The sequence below is a fragment of the Balaenoptera musculus genome, chromosome 3, assembly GCF_009873245.2.
Source record: "Balaenoptera musculus isolate JJ_BM4_2016_0621 chromosome 3, mBalMus1.pri.v3, whole genome shotgun sequence".
Taxonomy (NCBI): domain Eukaryota; kingdom Metazoa; phylum Chordata; class Mammalia; order Artiodactyla; family Balaenopteridae; genus Balaenoptera; species Balaenoptera musculus.
In genome coordinates this window covers 134,127,276-134,145,733 of record NC_045787.1, presented here as the reverse complement: position 1 = coordinate 134,145,733, position 18,458 = coordinate 134,127,276, and the positions used below count along the sequence as shown (strand labels likewise).

Genomic DNA, 18,458 nt, shown 5'->3' with positions numbered 1-18,458 from the left:
AACAGGGAGTGAGAGGTTTGAAGGTCATGATTGCTATCTGCTAGCCAACTGCAGTGAGACGGGTAAGCTCAGGTTATTTAACCAATTGGAGTTGAATAAATGGTTGGTTGAATTTTAAAAAATGAAAGAAGTGAGTGACTAAACTGATGACTAAATCACCGAGTTGATGAATGTTCATTACTATTTAAATCTGTGATTCTAGGATTGCGATTTGTTGTTTGTTTTATTCCCCTGGTACTGTAACCTTCACTAAAACATACAAAACAACCAACCATTAAACAAACCAACCAGCCAGGGTCTTGGAATCCCTACTTAAGGCTAGCTTAAGGGAGCTAACAAATTCAAAGGGTGGCTGCCTTCAGTTTGCAGAATCTCAAAGTTGGGAATAATTGTTTGTACTCATGAGCCTGTGAGTGAGGTTGGAACAGTGCTGGCATGGGAGTCTACCTTGAAATCTTGCCTCTGTTGGAGTCACACTAGCTAACTGACCCTATCCTGGGCAAGCTGCTTAGAGATCCTATTTTCTCATCTGTAAAATGGGAACAATGACATATACAGAACAGATATTTGGTAAGGGTTAAGTAGTTTCCCAATATGGTGCCCGGAACCCAGCAGGAGTTCAACATATGTTACCTAGCTCTCATACTTGGTATTCCACTCTCCCACTCCCTTTCATTCTCAATGGATTTCTAGACAAATGGTTTCTACCCTTTATTAAAATATGACTCCTACTGCTGAGAAAACCCTATTTGAATATGTGACCACAGATTAGCTCAGAAAGACTGGTTAAGTAAAGATTGAAATTCATGGAGCCAGGGAATCATGTGAGTCTCCAGAGGAGACAGGGGCTGGGGTGAAGGGATTAAAGGATCTGTGTAGCATGGTACAGAAGAGAGGCAGTGGGTCAAGGATGATACGCTCTGGAGGGGTGTGGGTGGTACTTACTGTTATAATAGGTATGCTAAGTGCTTATAAATGGATTTGAATTTCAGATGTCACTGAATTGGAATAAAATGGGGGCAAAGGATGTAAGACCCAGCTCCTGCCAGTCAAAAAGCTACCTTGACTCATTTCTCCTCTTGCATGAATTTGAAATGGAGCGCATTGCTTTGATGAGAATCCTCCTTTAAAGACTGCCCGGATTATCCAGTGTAGAGGCCAGTTGGTTCAACCCCAAGCTTTTCATTTGCTTCTCCTTCCATTAGCCAGGGTTAGGAGATAGATGAGACAGTCTTCTAAGGCTGAGCTACACTCCTCTGGTGTGGCATCGTGACTGTAATCATTCTAAGAATTAGGGAACAAATCAAATTTTGGGTCACTACTCAGTTGGCCATATCTGCACCTTTATAATCCTAAAAGCACTTTCTATGGAGCTAGATTGTGGTTTAATGAGTGTGCTGGTTAGGGAGGAGGTTGGTCACAGTGGCAGTGTAAGTGATCTTGGAAAGTGCAAAGGGGTAACCGAAAGTGGAAGCACCTGTCAGGACACACTGATTATACCCTAAGAGCTTCCAGAAGGCGTGATAATGGGCCATCTCTGCAGCCACTTCATGCTATCAGAGAAATGTTGATGGGAGTCTTTTCATTACTTGCTAGTTGAGGCAATGAAATGGGCTTCATGATTAGATCCTAATTTGATAAGCCCTAAAATGAGTCTATTATTCTTTCCAACATTCAAAATGCATATGCTTACACATCTATATAGTACATTTAAACCCATCAGCAAGTTCGATTCTGCCTCTGAACCGTAACCCAAGTCTGTCCATTTTCCTTTGTCTCTCCTGCTACAAACTAATCAAGTTTTCATCTTCTTTCCCCTTCACTGTTATAGTAAGGAGGCAGGGTAGTTTAGTAGATGTGAAAATGGGCTCTGAGATCACATTTTCTATGTTTAAATCCCAGCTCTGCCACTTACTAGCTGTGTGATCTTAGGCAAGTTATTGAATCTCTCTTGAGTTTTAGTTTCCTTATCCATAAAATAGGTACAAGGATAAACTTCTTCAAAGAGAGACTTCCTGGTAGAGAGTAAGGGCTCAGTAACCATTAGACTTCTTTCTCCCCTCTATGAAAAGCCTCCTCAGTCTTCTCCTACCTTCCTCTCTAGGCCCACCCCCTACCCTCTATTAAAAATACAAAAATAAAACATGTTTATCTCCACCCAGTAATCAAACTCCTTACCATGGGCCACAGGGCCTGATGAGACCTGGCCCCAGCCAAACTCTCATATTATGCTTCCCATTTCCTATAATCTGGCCACACTTATTTCCACGTGATTCCTCCAACATGTTAAGCAGATTTCTACCCCAGGGCCTTCACATGCTGTTTCTTCTGCTTGGAATGGTCTTCCCTGAGATCTTTCTAGGCTGTTCCCTTCTCACCCTCAGGTCTCAGCTCAAGTTATCCATCTCAGAAGCCTTCTTAACTGCCCCACATGGAACAGTCTTCCCTGCATCTCCAGACTGTCTTTCTCAGGTTACCCAGTTAATTGTCTTGCTGGCAGCTATTGGCATTTGTTGTAATAGCATCAGCTCTCAGGGCTCTTCCCATATCTCCTGTAATCATGATCATTTTTGTGTACAAGAGCTCCAGGAGGACTCTCTCTCCCAATAGCCAGCCCCTGCCTTCTCTGGCTGCCCTCAGGCAGCAGGGCCTGCTTCGTCTGGACACTGAGAGCACCTGAAGTGCCTGGGGCCACCCATCCCCAAGGTCTAAATACTCCAGCTGCTTCACCCCTGTGGCCCACACTGTCCCCAGAGCTCCCCTTCTGTGAGACTTGCAGCCTACCTGGCCTCCTTCCCTTCATGGTCCCGCTTCCCTACTCCCCTTCCAGTGTTTTCTGGAACACCTCCTTATTTAATACACCTTCACCCAAACCTCATCTCAGAGTTTGCTTCTGGAGAATCCAACCTAAGACAATTATTATCTTCTCACATTGTTTCTGATATCCCACTAGAAGAGGATATCCATGAGAATAGTGCCTGTTACAATAATTATGTCTATATATGTTTAAGGATATAAATATATGCATATAGACTATCAGAGCTTACAAATTATAACCAGTGTGACATTTTTGGACATAAACATACTCACATCATTGTGTAAATTCTAAGAATTACACATCAGTCTACTCTTCCTGCCATCACTAGGCTTCTGAATGGCAAACACTAACTTGTTATAGGGGTTCGCTTATAGGTTTAGTGCAATATCATGCTTTATGTTAAATATAAAGGATATATGGCAAAAGCAATAGCTTGGTTTGGACTTTAAGTGGGTATCTAGTATAAAGTTCTGAACGTATGTTTCTTCTTTAGGATTTACTGCCTAATTATATTTTCACCCCTGTAAGATACCTGAAGAGAAAGTCTGCAGTTGCTGAGTCCTGAAATCTCTAAATAGGCTATGTTTGTTGAGCTGGGGAGACATGTTTTGGCCCTCAAGGTTCATAAAGTGGAGATGTACGTCATGGCTGAGGCAGGCTGGAGGGGGAGTGAGGGGTGATTCTGACATTGTACTTAGGCATGTTTCTGGGAAGGTAAGGAGAGTGAACCACGAGGAGCTGCTGAAGAATGCGCGCGGGGGGTGGGGGGGAGGACAATGGTGGTAGGGTTGTAAAAGGCTTGTAACCTGATCTGGAGTACGAAGTTTGTGGGTAGTTACTGATTTCCCAGTGGGTGGAATTACGTTCCTTCATGAGACGCTGGCTGGAGGAAGGCGGTTGTGAGAACAAACTGCTATCAGATTAGAGCTGTGTGTGGCGGTCCTCCTTCGTGGCTAGCTGATGGAACCAAGTGGCCTCTGACATCTGCAGATGCTCCCCCTACCAAACAGAAGGAAAGCAGCCGAGCAGAGCAGGGCTGGCCCTGCTCAGCTTTGCCTGGGGAGAATGTTGGGTTTCAATTAGGGGTCTTCCCTGCTTGCCAAAAGGCTGGGGGTGGGCATTGTGGGAGAGCAGGGCAAGCCTTGGCCATCACAAGTTCCTCGCTCTCCTCCAGGAGGGTTGCGCTGAGCTGAATTCGCCTTTCAGTCAATAGGAACTTGACCAAAGCAGAACGAGTTTCACTTTAAAGCCTGTGCAAAATCGAACAAGATTGAAGAGTCCATTAACCCATGCTGGTGATAACATAAGGGGCTGGCTGTGAGTGGAGTGAAATTCCAAGCAAAGGCTGCCACAGGCAGGCTTAGAAATGGGGTAACCACACTGAGGACGTGACTGAGGCCCTGACACACACACCTTGTGTGTTTAACCTTTCTCCCCACAGTAAGAGAGGGATTCCTAAATGTTCTCAAGTGTCTCCATTCTGCCGGTGGAGCCAGGATGTACCTGGGATGGAAGATCAGCAAACATTTCCCTAGTGGGGCCATAAGGTGCCAGTCTCGTCTTCATATGTTTCACGAGTGATTCTTTTGGCTCTACCTCCCTTCACCTCAGCTTCAGGGAGGAGAGGCAATGCCTTCTCTCTATGGGCATTGCTTTGTATCCAAAGTCCTCTGCAGACCCTCCCTCAGTTCTGGGATGAGGTGCATGCAGATTACTGTAGGACTGGTACTGAACTGGTACCTCTCAAAAAACCACGGGGGATGACGGTGTACACCAACTCCTGGAGACGGTTTGGATTTAGAATGTGGAGCAGTTACACCTTTTGTCCTCAGCTTTGGACCTCAGCTTCATTTCTGGGATGTTAATGAGAATCTCACTGCTCTTCCTGTTACATAGACGATAGCCACGTAATGTGAGAAATGGGAAGATGAAAGTCTAGTCTGGATACTACAGGAGCACAGAACAGGGTCACCCAAGTCAGAGTTGGGGTGTCAGGAACATTGTCCTAGGGGATTTGGCAACTAAGGTAAGACCTAGGAGGCAAGGAGGAGTTAGTCAGGTGAAGATGGGTGGGATAAGTACATTCCGGGCAAAGAAAATAACATGCAAAAACTCAGAAGCAGGAGAGGAGAGGCTATCTTGGAGTGATGCAGGAGGTGGAGGGTGGAGAGGTAAGGAAGGGCCTGCCCCCTAAGGGCCTTCAGCTATGCCAGAGCAGCGGTAAAACTCACCCCTGGGAGACTACTGAAGCCCTTCAAGGAGGGAAGTCCCGTGGTCAGGTTTGAGTTTTGGGAATTTTCCTGCTGCTGAGATTGGAAGTGGGAGATCAGTTTGGGAAACTTGGAACAGAGGATGCAGGAAGTTGGCTTGGGGGTGAGATGGATTTGACTTCCTGATGGAGAAGATGTTGGGGATAGAGAGAGGGAGAAATCAAGTCTGCTTGGCTGACTGTGTGCCTGGGGGTGTCTTCGCTCAGAGTGGGCAAAGAAGGAGCAGATTTGTGGGGAAGACAGCAAGTTCAGATGCAGTTCTTACGAGTGTTTTCCTCTGGGGCTGCAGTTGTGGCTGTGATCACAGATATATTTGTGGCCTGATGCACCTCAAGGTGGTTTTCCAAAGTGGACAAAGGCTCCATTTTGATCTTTCCATGGAGCTGATACTGGGGAGAAGGAGGTGACGAAAAGGACCATCTTATTTGAAGTATCCCTGAGTCGTGAAATTATTGCAAAAGCATATCACACTTCAAGAGAGCTGTGAATTCAGGCAGTGGCATCTTCTGCCATAGGATAAAACTTTCTCTGAAAAGGAAGAATCCAGAGCCCAGAAACACTGCATTTTCCTCTCTGCAAGTCACTTTGACAAAAGAAAACTCCTTTCTATGAAAATACAGAGTTGAGTAGCTCTGCGGGTTCCTAAGTGCCTGGTCTGAATTACAGTTTGGACTTGTCATCACCTGTTGGCCGATCTCCAGGCTTTGTGGGGCTCAGTTACCCAGGCTGTGTTTGCAGGTCTCTCACGCTCATTGCCTCCACCTATAAAGATTGATTTAAGGCTCTGCAATATCTATCTTTTAACCGTTTGTTTGTCTGCTTGACAGTCAAGCCACAATTTAGAAATGCTGCTTCCTGAAGCTTTACAGACTAATGTAATTTCACAGCTCCAATCACAAATGAGAAAAATTATTTCACCTCAAAACAGAGGAGCCAGACGTTTCTGAGAAATCATGGTTAACGAGAAGACAAAGTACTTTCTGAAAAACAGGCTACGTTATTAATGACTTCCTCAGCTCAAATCTTGCTGACGCTCAGCACGAAGAGCCCTCGTCGTGTAGGGATGCTGGTTTTGATCATCTGTAAAGTCGGTGACTTTCAGATGGGTAAACCACGGCTTCTGCTGCGGCCTGGTCTGTAGCTCCCACAACCTCAGTGGTCTGTAAACAATGCAGACATGTCCACTGCCTCTCCACCTAGCAAGTACATCCTTCCTCCTGCCACTTCCTTTGGACCTCTGTTTTATGGATCATAGAGTTTTGGATGGGAATTTAATAATCATTCCGTTTAACCCTTCATCTGATACTTTGAATACCTCTTCATTATCCCTGCCCAGAGACAGCTACCTACTGCTTAAATATTTCTAGGGATGGAGAACTCACTATTAGACTTTTCCATGAGAATCTACTAATTTAGCTCAATTTTAAGTAGACTGTAAAGTCTGGTGACTTCTCAAGGAGATCTTCATTAATACCTAAAATCTTCCAATGGGCCTTTTCCCTTGCACCCATGTCTTTGTAATAAGATCTAACTGAAGTATCTCAACTAGAATACCAACAGAATGAGCTTTTTAGGAAAAACCTGACCTTTACTATTCTATAGCTCTGTTATATGGCCACTGACAGGTTGCCACTCCCAGGAGGGAGAGGCACCAGGGTTTTTCTTGTCCACTTAAGTCTGCCTCTTATCTCTGTTGGCTCTGCTGCTGTGATGGGCACGCAACCCCTGGTTACGTTCCCTCCCATCCCAGAATAGTGACTGGCACTTAGGGAGCCTTCAATAAATGTAGTAGACTGACTGACTACATGAATGAATGAGTTAATTAACTGCCTCAGTAGATTTAACCCTTTGTCTACCTTTACAAACGTCCTTTCTGCAGGTCCTAGTGATCCCATTTACAGATGGAGAGGTTTTAAATGATTTTTAATCTTGGATCACAAAAGCCTATTGTTCTAGGCTTTAAAACATTGTCTTATTATGCTTTAAACTCAAGACCAACTTTCTTTAAGGTCTTATCAAATCTTTAGCTTCAACAGAGAACAAGAATGTTGTATCAGGCTAGGAGTCTAGGGGGGGTAGAACCCAGCACTTTTATTCTCATTTGCCATCACCTGGACTACTGCAGTGGCATATACACTGGTCTCTGTCTGCTCTTTGGTCCTTTCTTCCTCCAGCTGCCCTACATGCTACAATGACATGAATCACCTTAAAAAAACATCTTTTGAAGACTCCCTTTGCCCAGAGAACTATGGAAGAACAAGATTTTTGTTGTGTTTTAAATTTCCTTTATTAGAATCTTTTTTATTTTACTAGCAAAATTAACTTTTCAGAGAGGAAGACTTTACAATTCTTACCCAGCTTAAGTGAATGCACAGTTCTTATCTTCTGATGGGGTTTAATTATGACAACATCAGTGAAGGGAGTTAAGTTTCATGAAGTTGGTGAGGTCATTCATCTCCCAAAGACAAAGAGTTTACAACTTCAAATGAACTCACCTAGTTTTTCCTACAACAAGCATTCTTACACATACAGTTTCCTCTAACAAACAAAAAGTTTCAAAGTTACAAGTTAACATCTTTTAGAAGATAACTTTTAAAACAAACTTCTGAAAAAAAAAATAAAATTAAATAAATAAATAAATAAATAAATAAATAAAACCAAACTTCTGCATTAACGTTGCAGGAAATTTCTTAACCCCTTTTAATAAACAGACCTGGACAAAATTTCAACTTTATGGTGACAAGATATGGACTAAGTATAGATTTAACTTAAATGTTATGGTAATTGGTATGTAAATATTATCCAGTCTTTTTTCTTATCTCTCTAAACAAAGGGTAATGGCTAACTCAGCACCTTGTATTCCCAAAAGTCCTTAGGCCAACCATTTCTTGCGTGCAAAGTACCATTAACCTGTGGCCCATGATTCCATCTATAACATTAAGCAAAGCTGAATCAAAATTTTTGTTGCCTGTTATTTTCTGTTTCCATAGAACTATAATCTTACACCACCCATTGCATTTAAGAATTTTCCTTTTCAATGTTATCTCCTGTTATTCTACTTCCAAGAGACTATTCTACTTACCCAGGTCCATGTACTCTATTTTTATTAAAAATTTTTTTAATTTTATTTTTTTATTGAAGTATAGTTGATTTACAATGTTGTGTTAATTTCTGCTGTACAGCAGAGTGACTCAGTTATACACATATATACATTCTGTTTTTAATATATTCTTTTCTATTATGGTGTATCACAGGATATTGAATATAGTTTCCTGTGCTGTACAGTAGGACCTTGTTGTTTATCCATCCTATATATAATAGTTTGCATCTGCTAACCCCAAACTCCCAGTCCATCCCTCCCCCACCCCGCTCCCCCTTGGCAACTACAAGTCTGTTCTCCATGTCTGTGAGTCTGTTTCTGTTTCATAGTTAGGTTCATTTGTGCCATATTTGAGATTCCACATGTGGTATTTGTCTTTCTCTTTCTGACTTACTTCACTTAGTATGATAATCTCTAGTTGCATCTATGTTGCTACAAATGGCATTATTTCATTCTTTATTTTCTGGCTGAGCAATATTCCACCATTGTATACGTTTCCACATCTTGGTCCATGAACTCTAAATCGCTCTCTGTTCTCTAAATCCCCACTCTCCCGATGGCAATATTATTTACTCATCAGTGGCCATCTCACATGACACCTCTTCCATTCATTCCATCAAGATGTACTGAGTAGCTACTATGATCCAGGTACTGTGCTGGGCACCTGAGATTGAGTCTGGCTGTCATGAAGCTTACACTTTGGTTGGATGAATGGATGTTAATTATACTAATTAGAATTTAATTACAAACTGACATTAGTGCTCTGAGAGAGGGGACACAATTCTATCAGAGCCTATAAAGTCTTCTATGCACCTTCCAACCATAGATCATTTCTCTCTTCTGAAGCCCTCATGGCATTTTATGACTCTACGAGTCTGAATTCTTTGGTTGTGAGCGACATAAACCTAGTCTGATAAATTTAACCAAAAATAAATGTATTTGGATGATAGGGAGCAGTTCAAGAATCAGAGGAAAAGCTGGGGAAGCAGACTTCAGAGAGGGGAGATTCAGAATAGCCCTGGGAGAGGAAGCAGCAAGGCTCCGCAGGGCACTTCTCTGCAGACAGATGAGCTCCAAGAAAGATAATACCCTTTGTCTAGTGATGATGAACACAGGCTCTGCAGTCAGACTGGATCCACCACTTACTAGCTCTGTATACTTGGGCATGTCCCTCTGTTTCCTCATCAGCAAAATGGGAGAAATAACAGTATCTACCTCCTAGAGTCATTGGGAAGATTGAAGTAATTCATGCAAGAAACTTCAAACAGTGCCTGGCACAGTGTAAGCGCTCAATATGTTAGCAATGTCAGCAATAACTGTTATTAAAGTTCCCTCAAGGTTCAGATCAAGAGGTTATCCTAATTAGGGTCAGGTACCCAACCCGGTCCAGAGGAGGGCAGGGAGCCTTATGACAGTATCCCTAGGTTTATATCCCATAGCAGGGTGGCTCACCAGGGTGAAACCAGGGTGCTGTGCCAGAGCAGGTATAGATGCTGGGCTGACAGAACAAGAGCTGATGTCTGATTCTTCCCACCGGTATCTTATTCTGTCTTCTGCCATTGCCCTTTGTTTTGTTGCTGATCACCTCTGTCGTATTTTAAGTATCTAATGGGTGAGAACCATATATTATCTCTGTACTTCCAGAAATACAGTGCCTTCCACATCGAAGATGTTCAGCACCTACTTGTTGTATTGAATTAAAATAAAATTGGCATATATGATTCACATTTCAGCTGTAGAAGCATCTAGGTAGGGATGGCTTGAAATTTGGGGGGATTTTTTTGATCTCTCAAGGTTTGCCATTTTTAATAGAAATATAGGAAGAATGCTGTATAGGATTTCAGAACCTTCCAGGTACTTCCTGAAACAGCAAAGCCAAGAGAGTTACCCATCTTTGCAAAGGTTTTAATTTATTTAAAATGAAAGTCATGGTGTACAAGGGTGCAAGTGGAAAGTTGTTCATTTTTGTACTGTTTATGCCAGTGAAAAATGTCCATCAATAGGGGTATGACTAAATGAACAAATATGTCCATAATAGAGAATACTATAAAACAGCTATACATAATTAACGTTGATCCTTATATGTAATAGCATAGAAGTTGCTCCAAAAAATATTGGTGAATGAAAACAATCAAGGTACAGAACAATATGTGCAATATAGTCCCCTTTTATAAAAAGGCAACAAAACCAAAATGACACTGAATTTTTTTGTACTGACAACATACATATGTAAAACATATAAGAAGATCTTGAAAGATGATCATCACAGTGCGATATGTTTTACTTAAATGAAAAACCAAATCAAAATGATACTACATATTTTATACTGGTATACAAACACACATACATGTATTTTTATATGCATATACACATACATCTATATAGAATAGAGTAACTGGTTGGTTGCCTCTGGGGAGTAGGGGTTGTGGGAGGGGCCAGAATTGTGAATAATGTTCTAAGGAAATCTTACCCTAATTTTAAAAAAAATTCATTTATTTTATTTATTTATTTTTGGCTGCATTGGGTCTTCGTTGCTGTGTGTGAGCTTTTCTCTAGTGGCGGTGAGTGGGGGCTACTCTTCGTTGTGGTGCGCAGGCGTCTCATTGCGGTGGCCTCTCGTTGCGGAGCACGGGCTCTAGGCGTGCAGGCTTCAGCAGTTGTGGCACGTGGGCTCAGTAGTTGTAGCTTGCGGGCTCTAGAGCGCAGGCTCAGTAGCTGTGGCGCACGGGCTTAGTTGCTCTGTGGCATGTGGGATCTTCCTGGACCAGGACTCGAACCCGTGTCCCCTGCACTGGCAGGCGGATTCTTAACCACTGCGCCACCAGGGAAGTCCCTTAACCTAATTTTTAATATTTACATTTTTTACAAGAAGAATATATTCATGAATTATTTATTTAATGAAATGTTATCTAAAAAATAAAGAAAAGAAGCTAATAAACGAGGAAGCTCAGATGCCTCTGAACTGCCTTCATTCCAGAATGCCGGGACATTTTGCTTCCTGTCATCACCAAGGAACTGAAGGAGCTGCTGGAGCAGAAGGATGAGATGCAGCACCAGGTCCAGGAGAAGAAGTACTGTGTCGAATTACTCAACAGCATTTTGGAGGTCCTCAGCTGTCAGGATGCGGTGAGTCTTCGTGATGATGTAGATGTCCTGGACTCAGACTAGGGCTGAGTTAATTTCTAAAATATTGATGCTGATGAATAGCAGTCGAAGTCTAAAGATAAAAGTCAGTGGCTTTCTCAATGGGCCTGCTTTTCCAGTGACTAATTCCCTGGCTGTGAAAGACAGCTTGGGGACTAGAGTTAAGCGTGTAGCATTTTGTCACCATATTTCTTGTTGGACAGGCTTTCTCAGGGTGTAGGTATGGACATATTGCAGACTTTTTAGATTGCCTGTCCATTTACTAAAGCCCTGGTTTCCAGGGATGAGGGTAGGAGAGTTTTTCTATGTCTACATAGCCAAGAAAACCCCACTTACCTGCTTTCTTGGCTGATTTTCCTTGGTTTTGTTTCTCCAGTTATCTCCTGCAGTGGTGAAACGGTTAAGACTCTTTCTGGATGAGCAGATTGCTCATGCCTAGACCCTTGAGATAGGTTGAGGCATTAGATGTTGATAGAGAGATGGCTGTGGCAGTGAAGCCAATGTATATTGGTCGACATCATTTAGAGATTAGGTAGGAATGAGACTAAAAGGAAAGTCTCAGTGGGAGTAAGTAGAGGGCTTCCAAAGGGCAGAGTCTGCAGAAGATAATGAGGGAGATGGAGTGGTGATAATGGTAAAGACTGAGAGGCAGTGATTAAACACAGGACTAGAATTCTTGAGACTTGGAAGACAGAGATAAACATTCTTGATTTGACTCAGGTTCCTTTTGCAGCCTTACCTTGTCCTTGCATAATGTCCAGGAATATCTGTCCTTATGTGGGCTGGTTTCAGAGGACTGGGTAGACCCAAACAACCAATAAATCTTTTCTAAGTATTTGTGTGACCATTCTCTCCATCCCCTCTCTTTCCTAGAAAATCCTCAGAGAAGGGCTTTCTGGATGAACAGTGTCTGTGATTGACTGTTTTAGAAAACTCTGCAAAACAATATTTTTTTTCCTGCTCATATCCAATAGTCAACCATTATTATCAATTTCCCTGTATGTCTCTCTCCTGTCTTGTCGTTTCCACTCTTACCATCCTAATTAAGGTTTTCTTATCTCATTTCTAGGTAAATGAGATACATAGCTAGCTTCATTTGTTCATTCATTCATTCATTTGTACATATGATGTACCAAGTATGTGCCAGGCATTGGGTATACAAAGGCATGTCTTTTTTCTTAAGAAAATACTTATAAACATATAAATAAGCAATTGCAATATCATATAATGACTAAAATCTAGATGCATACCAGGAGTACTGGAACTACAAAGACTGTGTGTGTGTGTGTGTATGTGTGTGTGTGTGTGTGTGTGTGTGTGTGTAAGCATTTTTGTCAAGGAAACCTTCACAAGAGAAGTGAAGCTTCAGCTGGGTGTTCAAGAGTGAATAGTTAATGATCACAACTGCTACTTAATTTGCTGTTTTCTAGGCATTGTGCTAAATGCAATCCAAGCCTTCTTTCTACTCACCCTGGTCACTGCTAAGGATTATCATTACTATTTTATAGATGAAAACCTGAAATTCACAGACTTAAAAGTTCAAAGCCAAACAGCAAATAAATTGTAGGGTGAAAATCAAAACCCAGGTTGGTCCAACTCCAAAGTCTACATAATCATAGGCATTGGGGATACAAAAGCATGGTCTCTTCCCTCTCATTTTTTCCTATCCTCATCCTTTTTTGGGGGAGAGGGAGTATAACGCCCCAAACCTTGGATATCTGAAATTCACTCTGTGAGAATGTCATGATGATGGTGTTATTTTCATAAGCATGTTCACTAGCCAGCTATTGAACTGGTTCCAGTCTTTGTTATTCTATCTTTAAAAAAAATTTAAGGGAATGTTTGATCTTACTGTCACAGTGTAAAAACATGATGGTTGGCCTATTATTTCTCCAGAAACTTCCCAAAGAATGTTGCCTCTTCTTGTTGAAAAGAATTTACTATTTTTCTTACGTTTTAGTAGTGCTCACGTCCCTTTTCATGGGTAAAAAAATCCTAGATGCTTGGGACGACACTAGTGGACCCCGGTTTGAGGAACAGACTTATAATGTGTTCTGCCAATTTCCTGATTTGGGTAGAGGGATGGCCCCAGTACACAGTTCATTTGTGAAGCAGCGATGCTAGGCTCTGCCTGTCCCATGGGAGTGGCCCCCTAGAATTCTGTGCTGGCAGGTTGTCATCATTTTGCACATTGGGTGACACCAGACACTGGTGAGAAGAGGCTGCTCTCTCACACACCCTGAATACTTGGGACTTCAAAGCCAAGAAGTAAGTGGGAGGCTCTGAGCTCCCCTTGGTGGTTTGTGGCAGCTGGACTTGAGGCGTGTGGGTGGTGTGGTGTCACTCCTCACTGCCTCCGAGCGCACTGCTTTTATAGTGACTTCTGGACGTGGGGACTAGCCCGCCTCTTTCCCAGGATGAGCAACTGTCTTTGCTGATGAGTTGTTAAATACTGTTATTACCGTTGGGTTTGGTACAGTGTTGGTACAGTGTGTGAGCTTCACATCTGACTTCTCCAGCTCATGAAGATGGAAATCTCTCCTCTTCTCAAAAGCTTTTTCTTTCACGAAGAAGATTCACTCAGTAACCACTATTACTTTGAGTTAAGCCAAAAATCAGAAGCTGCAAAGTATCTAATCTAAATCTCTCTTATTCCAGTATATGGCAGCTCTCAACTCTGGCTACACATTACATCACCCGAGGAGCCTTTTCAAAAGTAGCTGTTGCGAAGTTCCAGTCCTAGTTGTTGTGATGTAGTTGCCTGGGGTTGGCCAGGGCATCGCAATAACATGTTCACCAGGTGATGATAATAGGCAGCCAGGGTGGAGGACCACAGTTCTAGTGCAAAAGGTCTTAAACATGATAGTACATCCCAGTGACCTGGAGGAGCTGTGAAAACAGGTTTCCAATCATTAGGTTTGGAGGATGGGGCCTGATCATTTATTTATTTATTTATATTTTAAAAAATATTTATTTATTTATTTAGGCTACACCGGGTCTTATCTGCGGCATGTGGGATCTTCGTTGCAGCATGTTTAGTTGCAGCATGTGGGCCTCTTAGTTGTGGCATGAGGACTCTTAGTTGTGGCATGCATGTGGGACCTAGTTCCCCGACTAGAGATCTAACCCGGGCCCCCTGTATTGGGAGCGCAGAGTCTTACCCAGGGGACCACCAGGGAAGTCCCCTGATCATTTATTTTTCTAACAAGTTCCCAGATGATATGGATACTGCTGGTCCAGGGATACACTTTAAGAACCACTACTCTAATGTGACCTAATTTTTTTTTATCTTCAGTATTCACTGGAAATGGAAGAACAGTTGGGCTTATCCTCAGTTCTTTACCTTCTTAATTGAAGAGCCCTTTCCAGTCTATAAAACTTTGCATCTTCCAATATGGCATTTAATAAACCATAAAACGGCAAAGTCTTCAAACACATTCATTTGTACTCATCAATTCATTTTTATGCAGCAGTGGGGACATTGCCTGTGCAAAGATCTGACTTTGAAAATCCAAACCATCAGGTGTGCTGTTGGTTTCTTCAGGCACCAACTCTTCAAAATTGGAAATTTCGGAGAAAAAAAGACTCCCAGGGTAAATGTCCTGGATTTTTCTTCTGGTTGTTTGGATCCTCTCTGTTGATAACAACATAGCCATCTATTTTTTACTGACTTTTTCTTGGCACCATGGGATAGTCCATCTCTCCAGCCCAAGAATGGACTATACCTACCTGAACCATTGCCCAGGGGCAGAACCACATGCAGAAATTTAGCAATTACAATGCAGTATGCCAGGCTTCCTTCTGGGGGGCATTGTGTGTTTGGGGGTTGGGAAAGAATGCTTGTCTTCAATAGATTGTCATTGTTTGGGTAATTACAGCCCAGCACAGCAGGCCTGGCATGTAGAAGCTATGTTTTCCTGTTATTACCGTATTCATTGTAACCCTGGGTGGCATATGATTCAGGGAGGGATGTCCACCTAAGCCTGGATGTTGATATTTTTTTAATGATGGTGTTAAATCCCCTCACTCAGCTTGCTTGTGTTGTACTTAACATAGGAAAGGGACAGGCTCAGGTGAAGGATGAAAGGCCTTCTGCCTGTATTAACTCCTTTTCTCCCCCTCACCGAGCAAGTTTAATTGTCAACTTAGGTTACTTTGAAAGGTGGTTTCACACTGGCTTTGTTCTGTGCCTTGCTGGCTGCCAAGTAACTCATAAAACTTAATTTTGCGCCAGACCCGGAGGGAGTTGGCTTTCCCCCCTCTTGAAGCAGGCTTTTTGTTTTTATGTTTCATTCCTCTGACACAGACGGGGAAGTCGTCATGTTGAACCCTGCCTAGCAATCACAGAGTGGGTAAAGATGGCTCCTGGCTCTGAAGGGAAGTTGGTGTTGGTTGTATCTGCATCATGAAGGCAGAGAATGCACGGAATCAGCTTAAAAAAAAAAACCCTTTGAGCCCATTGACTAAACCTGAGGGGTTTTACCGAGGCCCTCTGTTAGTCATGATTAGTTTGAGGTTTCTGGTATTTTTATTCATCAGCTTAGACACTGGTAGAGAGGGCTTTTGCTCATGCTTTTTCTCTTGCTTGAAATGTCCTTTCCAGTTCCTGTTCTTTTTATGCAAGTAAAATCCTAAACTCCTTTTAGGTTCAGCTCAGGTAATGGTTCCTTTCTGAAATCTCACTTGCGTGTCCTCTCCACACACACCCCTCCTGCCCCCGCCAACCTCAAGGCAGGTTTAAGGGCTTCCTTCTCTGTGTTCATAACTATGTGTTCAGACTGATATCACAGCACTAATTGCTTTGTGTTACACTTTCCTGTGTGTGTCCCGTGCCAGGCTTTGCACACAGAAGCTCAGAGAGCAAGCCTCCCTCCCCCAACTTCACAGAGCTTACACTTTTCAGCCTTCCCTCTTGCCAATTCCACTTTTACTCTCCATCTCCTGCTCCGTTAAAATTCTTTCAATCCCTCAGGGGCCACACTCTCTCTCTTCTGGGCTGCTGTGTGTGCTGTTTGCACTGTCGGAATGCATCACCTCCTCTCTTTGCCTAGCTAAATCCTACCTAATATTCAGAAGTCAGATGAAATGTCACTCTCCCCAGGAAGTTTTCTCTAACCCTCCTCCACACCCCTCTCTTGCGGCCCATAGAGCTTATGCCTGCTCTATCATAGCACCTGGGTTATCACCCTCTGTGGACCCATCTGCCTGTGTAATTGCGAGTGCCCTACCCTAGCCTGCCCTGCCCTGCAGCTCTCCCCTTCCCCTTGCCCATCCCGCACAATGCCTATCTGTGAAGGAACGGATAAGTGAATGAATATGACTCGTCCCAGTCAATGGCAGAGACTGATTTCTCCCTTGGGTCTTCCACTCTGAGTGCTAGGAGGGTATGCTCCTAACTCTTTTGGTCTTCCTTGGGTGTCAGGTGCAGGGGTTGAATTAATCACATTCAGTTTATGACACTTTATCCTCATTGGTCTGTGCAAGGCCCTCTCTTGTTTCGTGTGTGTGTGTGTGTGTGTGTGTGTGTGTGTGTGTGTTTCTTACCTTTATCCCTGTCTCCTGCTTCCATTCCCCTATTTCCCTTATCTGCTATGGGCGATTTGCCTACTGTGTTGAATACACATGTGTGAGTTTGAGTGCATGTATTTTAAAACACACAAACACATACACTCACCCTCATGTCTCTTCCTTACAGAGGAGTAGACATTGACTGCAAAAGGCCATTAGCATCTTCAGTTCTGTTAGGGTCCCCATGGGTGGGGAAGGGACTGAGACGTGCACAGAGAGTAGTCTGCTTAGAGGGTGTTCTCGGTCTAGCGCCACCCCTGACCTACCGTGTGTGATAGAAGCAGACCCTGCCAGTCTGTGCTTGGGTGTCTACCTATGAAATCCTAGGCTCTCTGAGAATCCCAGGCAGCCTGCATGTTGCAGGCTTGAAGAGAAGCTGATGCTGCCTCTTTGCATTATCATTTAGTTTCCAGGATCAATACCACACTGCAAAAACAGCAGGGTTTTCTTCTAACCTATCTGCTCCCTCGTATATCACATAAAAGGTAGGGGGACAAGGCTTGCTGAAATTCTTTTGTCTGTGGTGCATTCCAAACAGAGGACAGCCAGTTAAGTCCTAAACTTAAAGTTGAAATAGATGAGAATCCTGTACCTTCTGCTGTGTCCAGGGCCATTTCTTTTACCCATTGCTCTTCCCCTGCAATCATGGTGTTAGACGTGCCCTTCCTAGGCCAATGGAATGACATTCCGATGTCATGGACAGTGACATACAGGACACTTTCTCTCCTGGCACCTTTTAGCCTGCAGAGTGCTTTCTCATACATCACAGTTGTTTGTTTCCGGCCACCACATGGCAAGATTAGCTTTATTAGCCCCGTTTTACTGGTGAGGAAGCCAAGCCTCAGAGAGAGACTTGGTGACATTCCTAACTAAGGTCAGAGAATTAGTAAAAGGCAGAGCCTGGAGGGAATCACCTCATCTCACTCTGAAGTCAGCCTTTCACACACCACAGTGCCTTCCATTTACTTCATTTATACTCTGCCATGTAAGAGCACTGTACCAGCATTGTTTCCCTGGTGGAGGTAAGAGCACAAGCTTTGGAGTTAGGCTACATTCATGTATCCATCCCACAAATACGTAGAAAGCACCATGTGTACTACGCTACATGCTAGAGCTATAGGGGTGAGCAGAGCTGGGGTGCGTCCTAGCTCTGCTTCTTATTAGCTGGAGAACCTTGGGAAGTCATGTAATCTCTTGGTAAACAGGTGGTTGTTCTTTCTCTGGGTGTGTCAGGACTACAGTAAACAAGAACATCTGTGAAAGCATGCAGCCTTGTACTTGGCATGTAATCCGTACCCGATACGTGTGGCTTTGCCTCTTCCTTCACTATTCCCCTTCCCTCCTATGCTCCTTCCACTGTTCCAGGCTGCTTCTAAAACAGCCCTGTAATTATTTTAAGAACAGTTAAGGGCCAAGTGGTCTCCTGGGAGAATGGCAAACAGGTTCTGAGCCTCGGGAAGACTTGGTACACCATTACCCCTGGCGGCAGCCAGATGCTTTGGAGTCCTCACAAAGCGTCATGGGAGGCTTGCCAAGAAGCAGCAGATACTGCTGCTGG

The 18,458-nt window shown here is 43.3% G+C and overlaps 1 protein-coding gene across 1 annotated transcript in view; it reads left to right on the top strand.

Moving 5' to 3' along the window:
- DOCK2 (dedicator of cytokinesis 2) overlaps positions 1-18,458 on the top strand; it is a 418,212-nt gene that overhangs the window by 142,454 nt on the left and 257,300 nt on the right. The window contains exon 26 of the mRNA XM_036849002.1: positions 11,166-11,314. Within this exon, the coding sequence (XP_036704897.1) occupies positions 11,166-11,314 (149 nt within the window). The remainder of the gene's footprint in view (positions 1-11,165; positions 11,315-18,458) is intronic.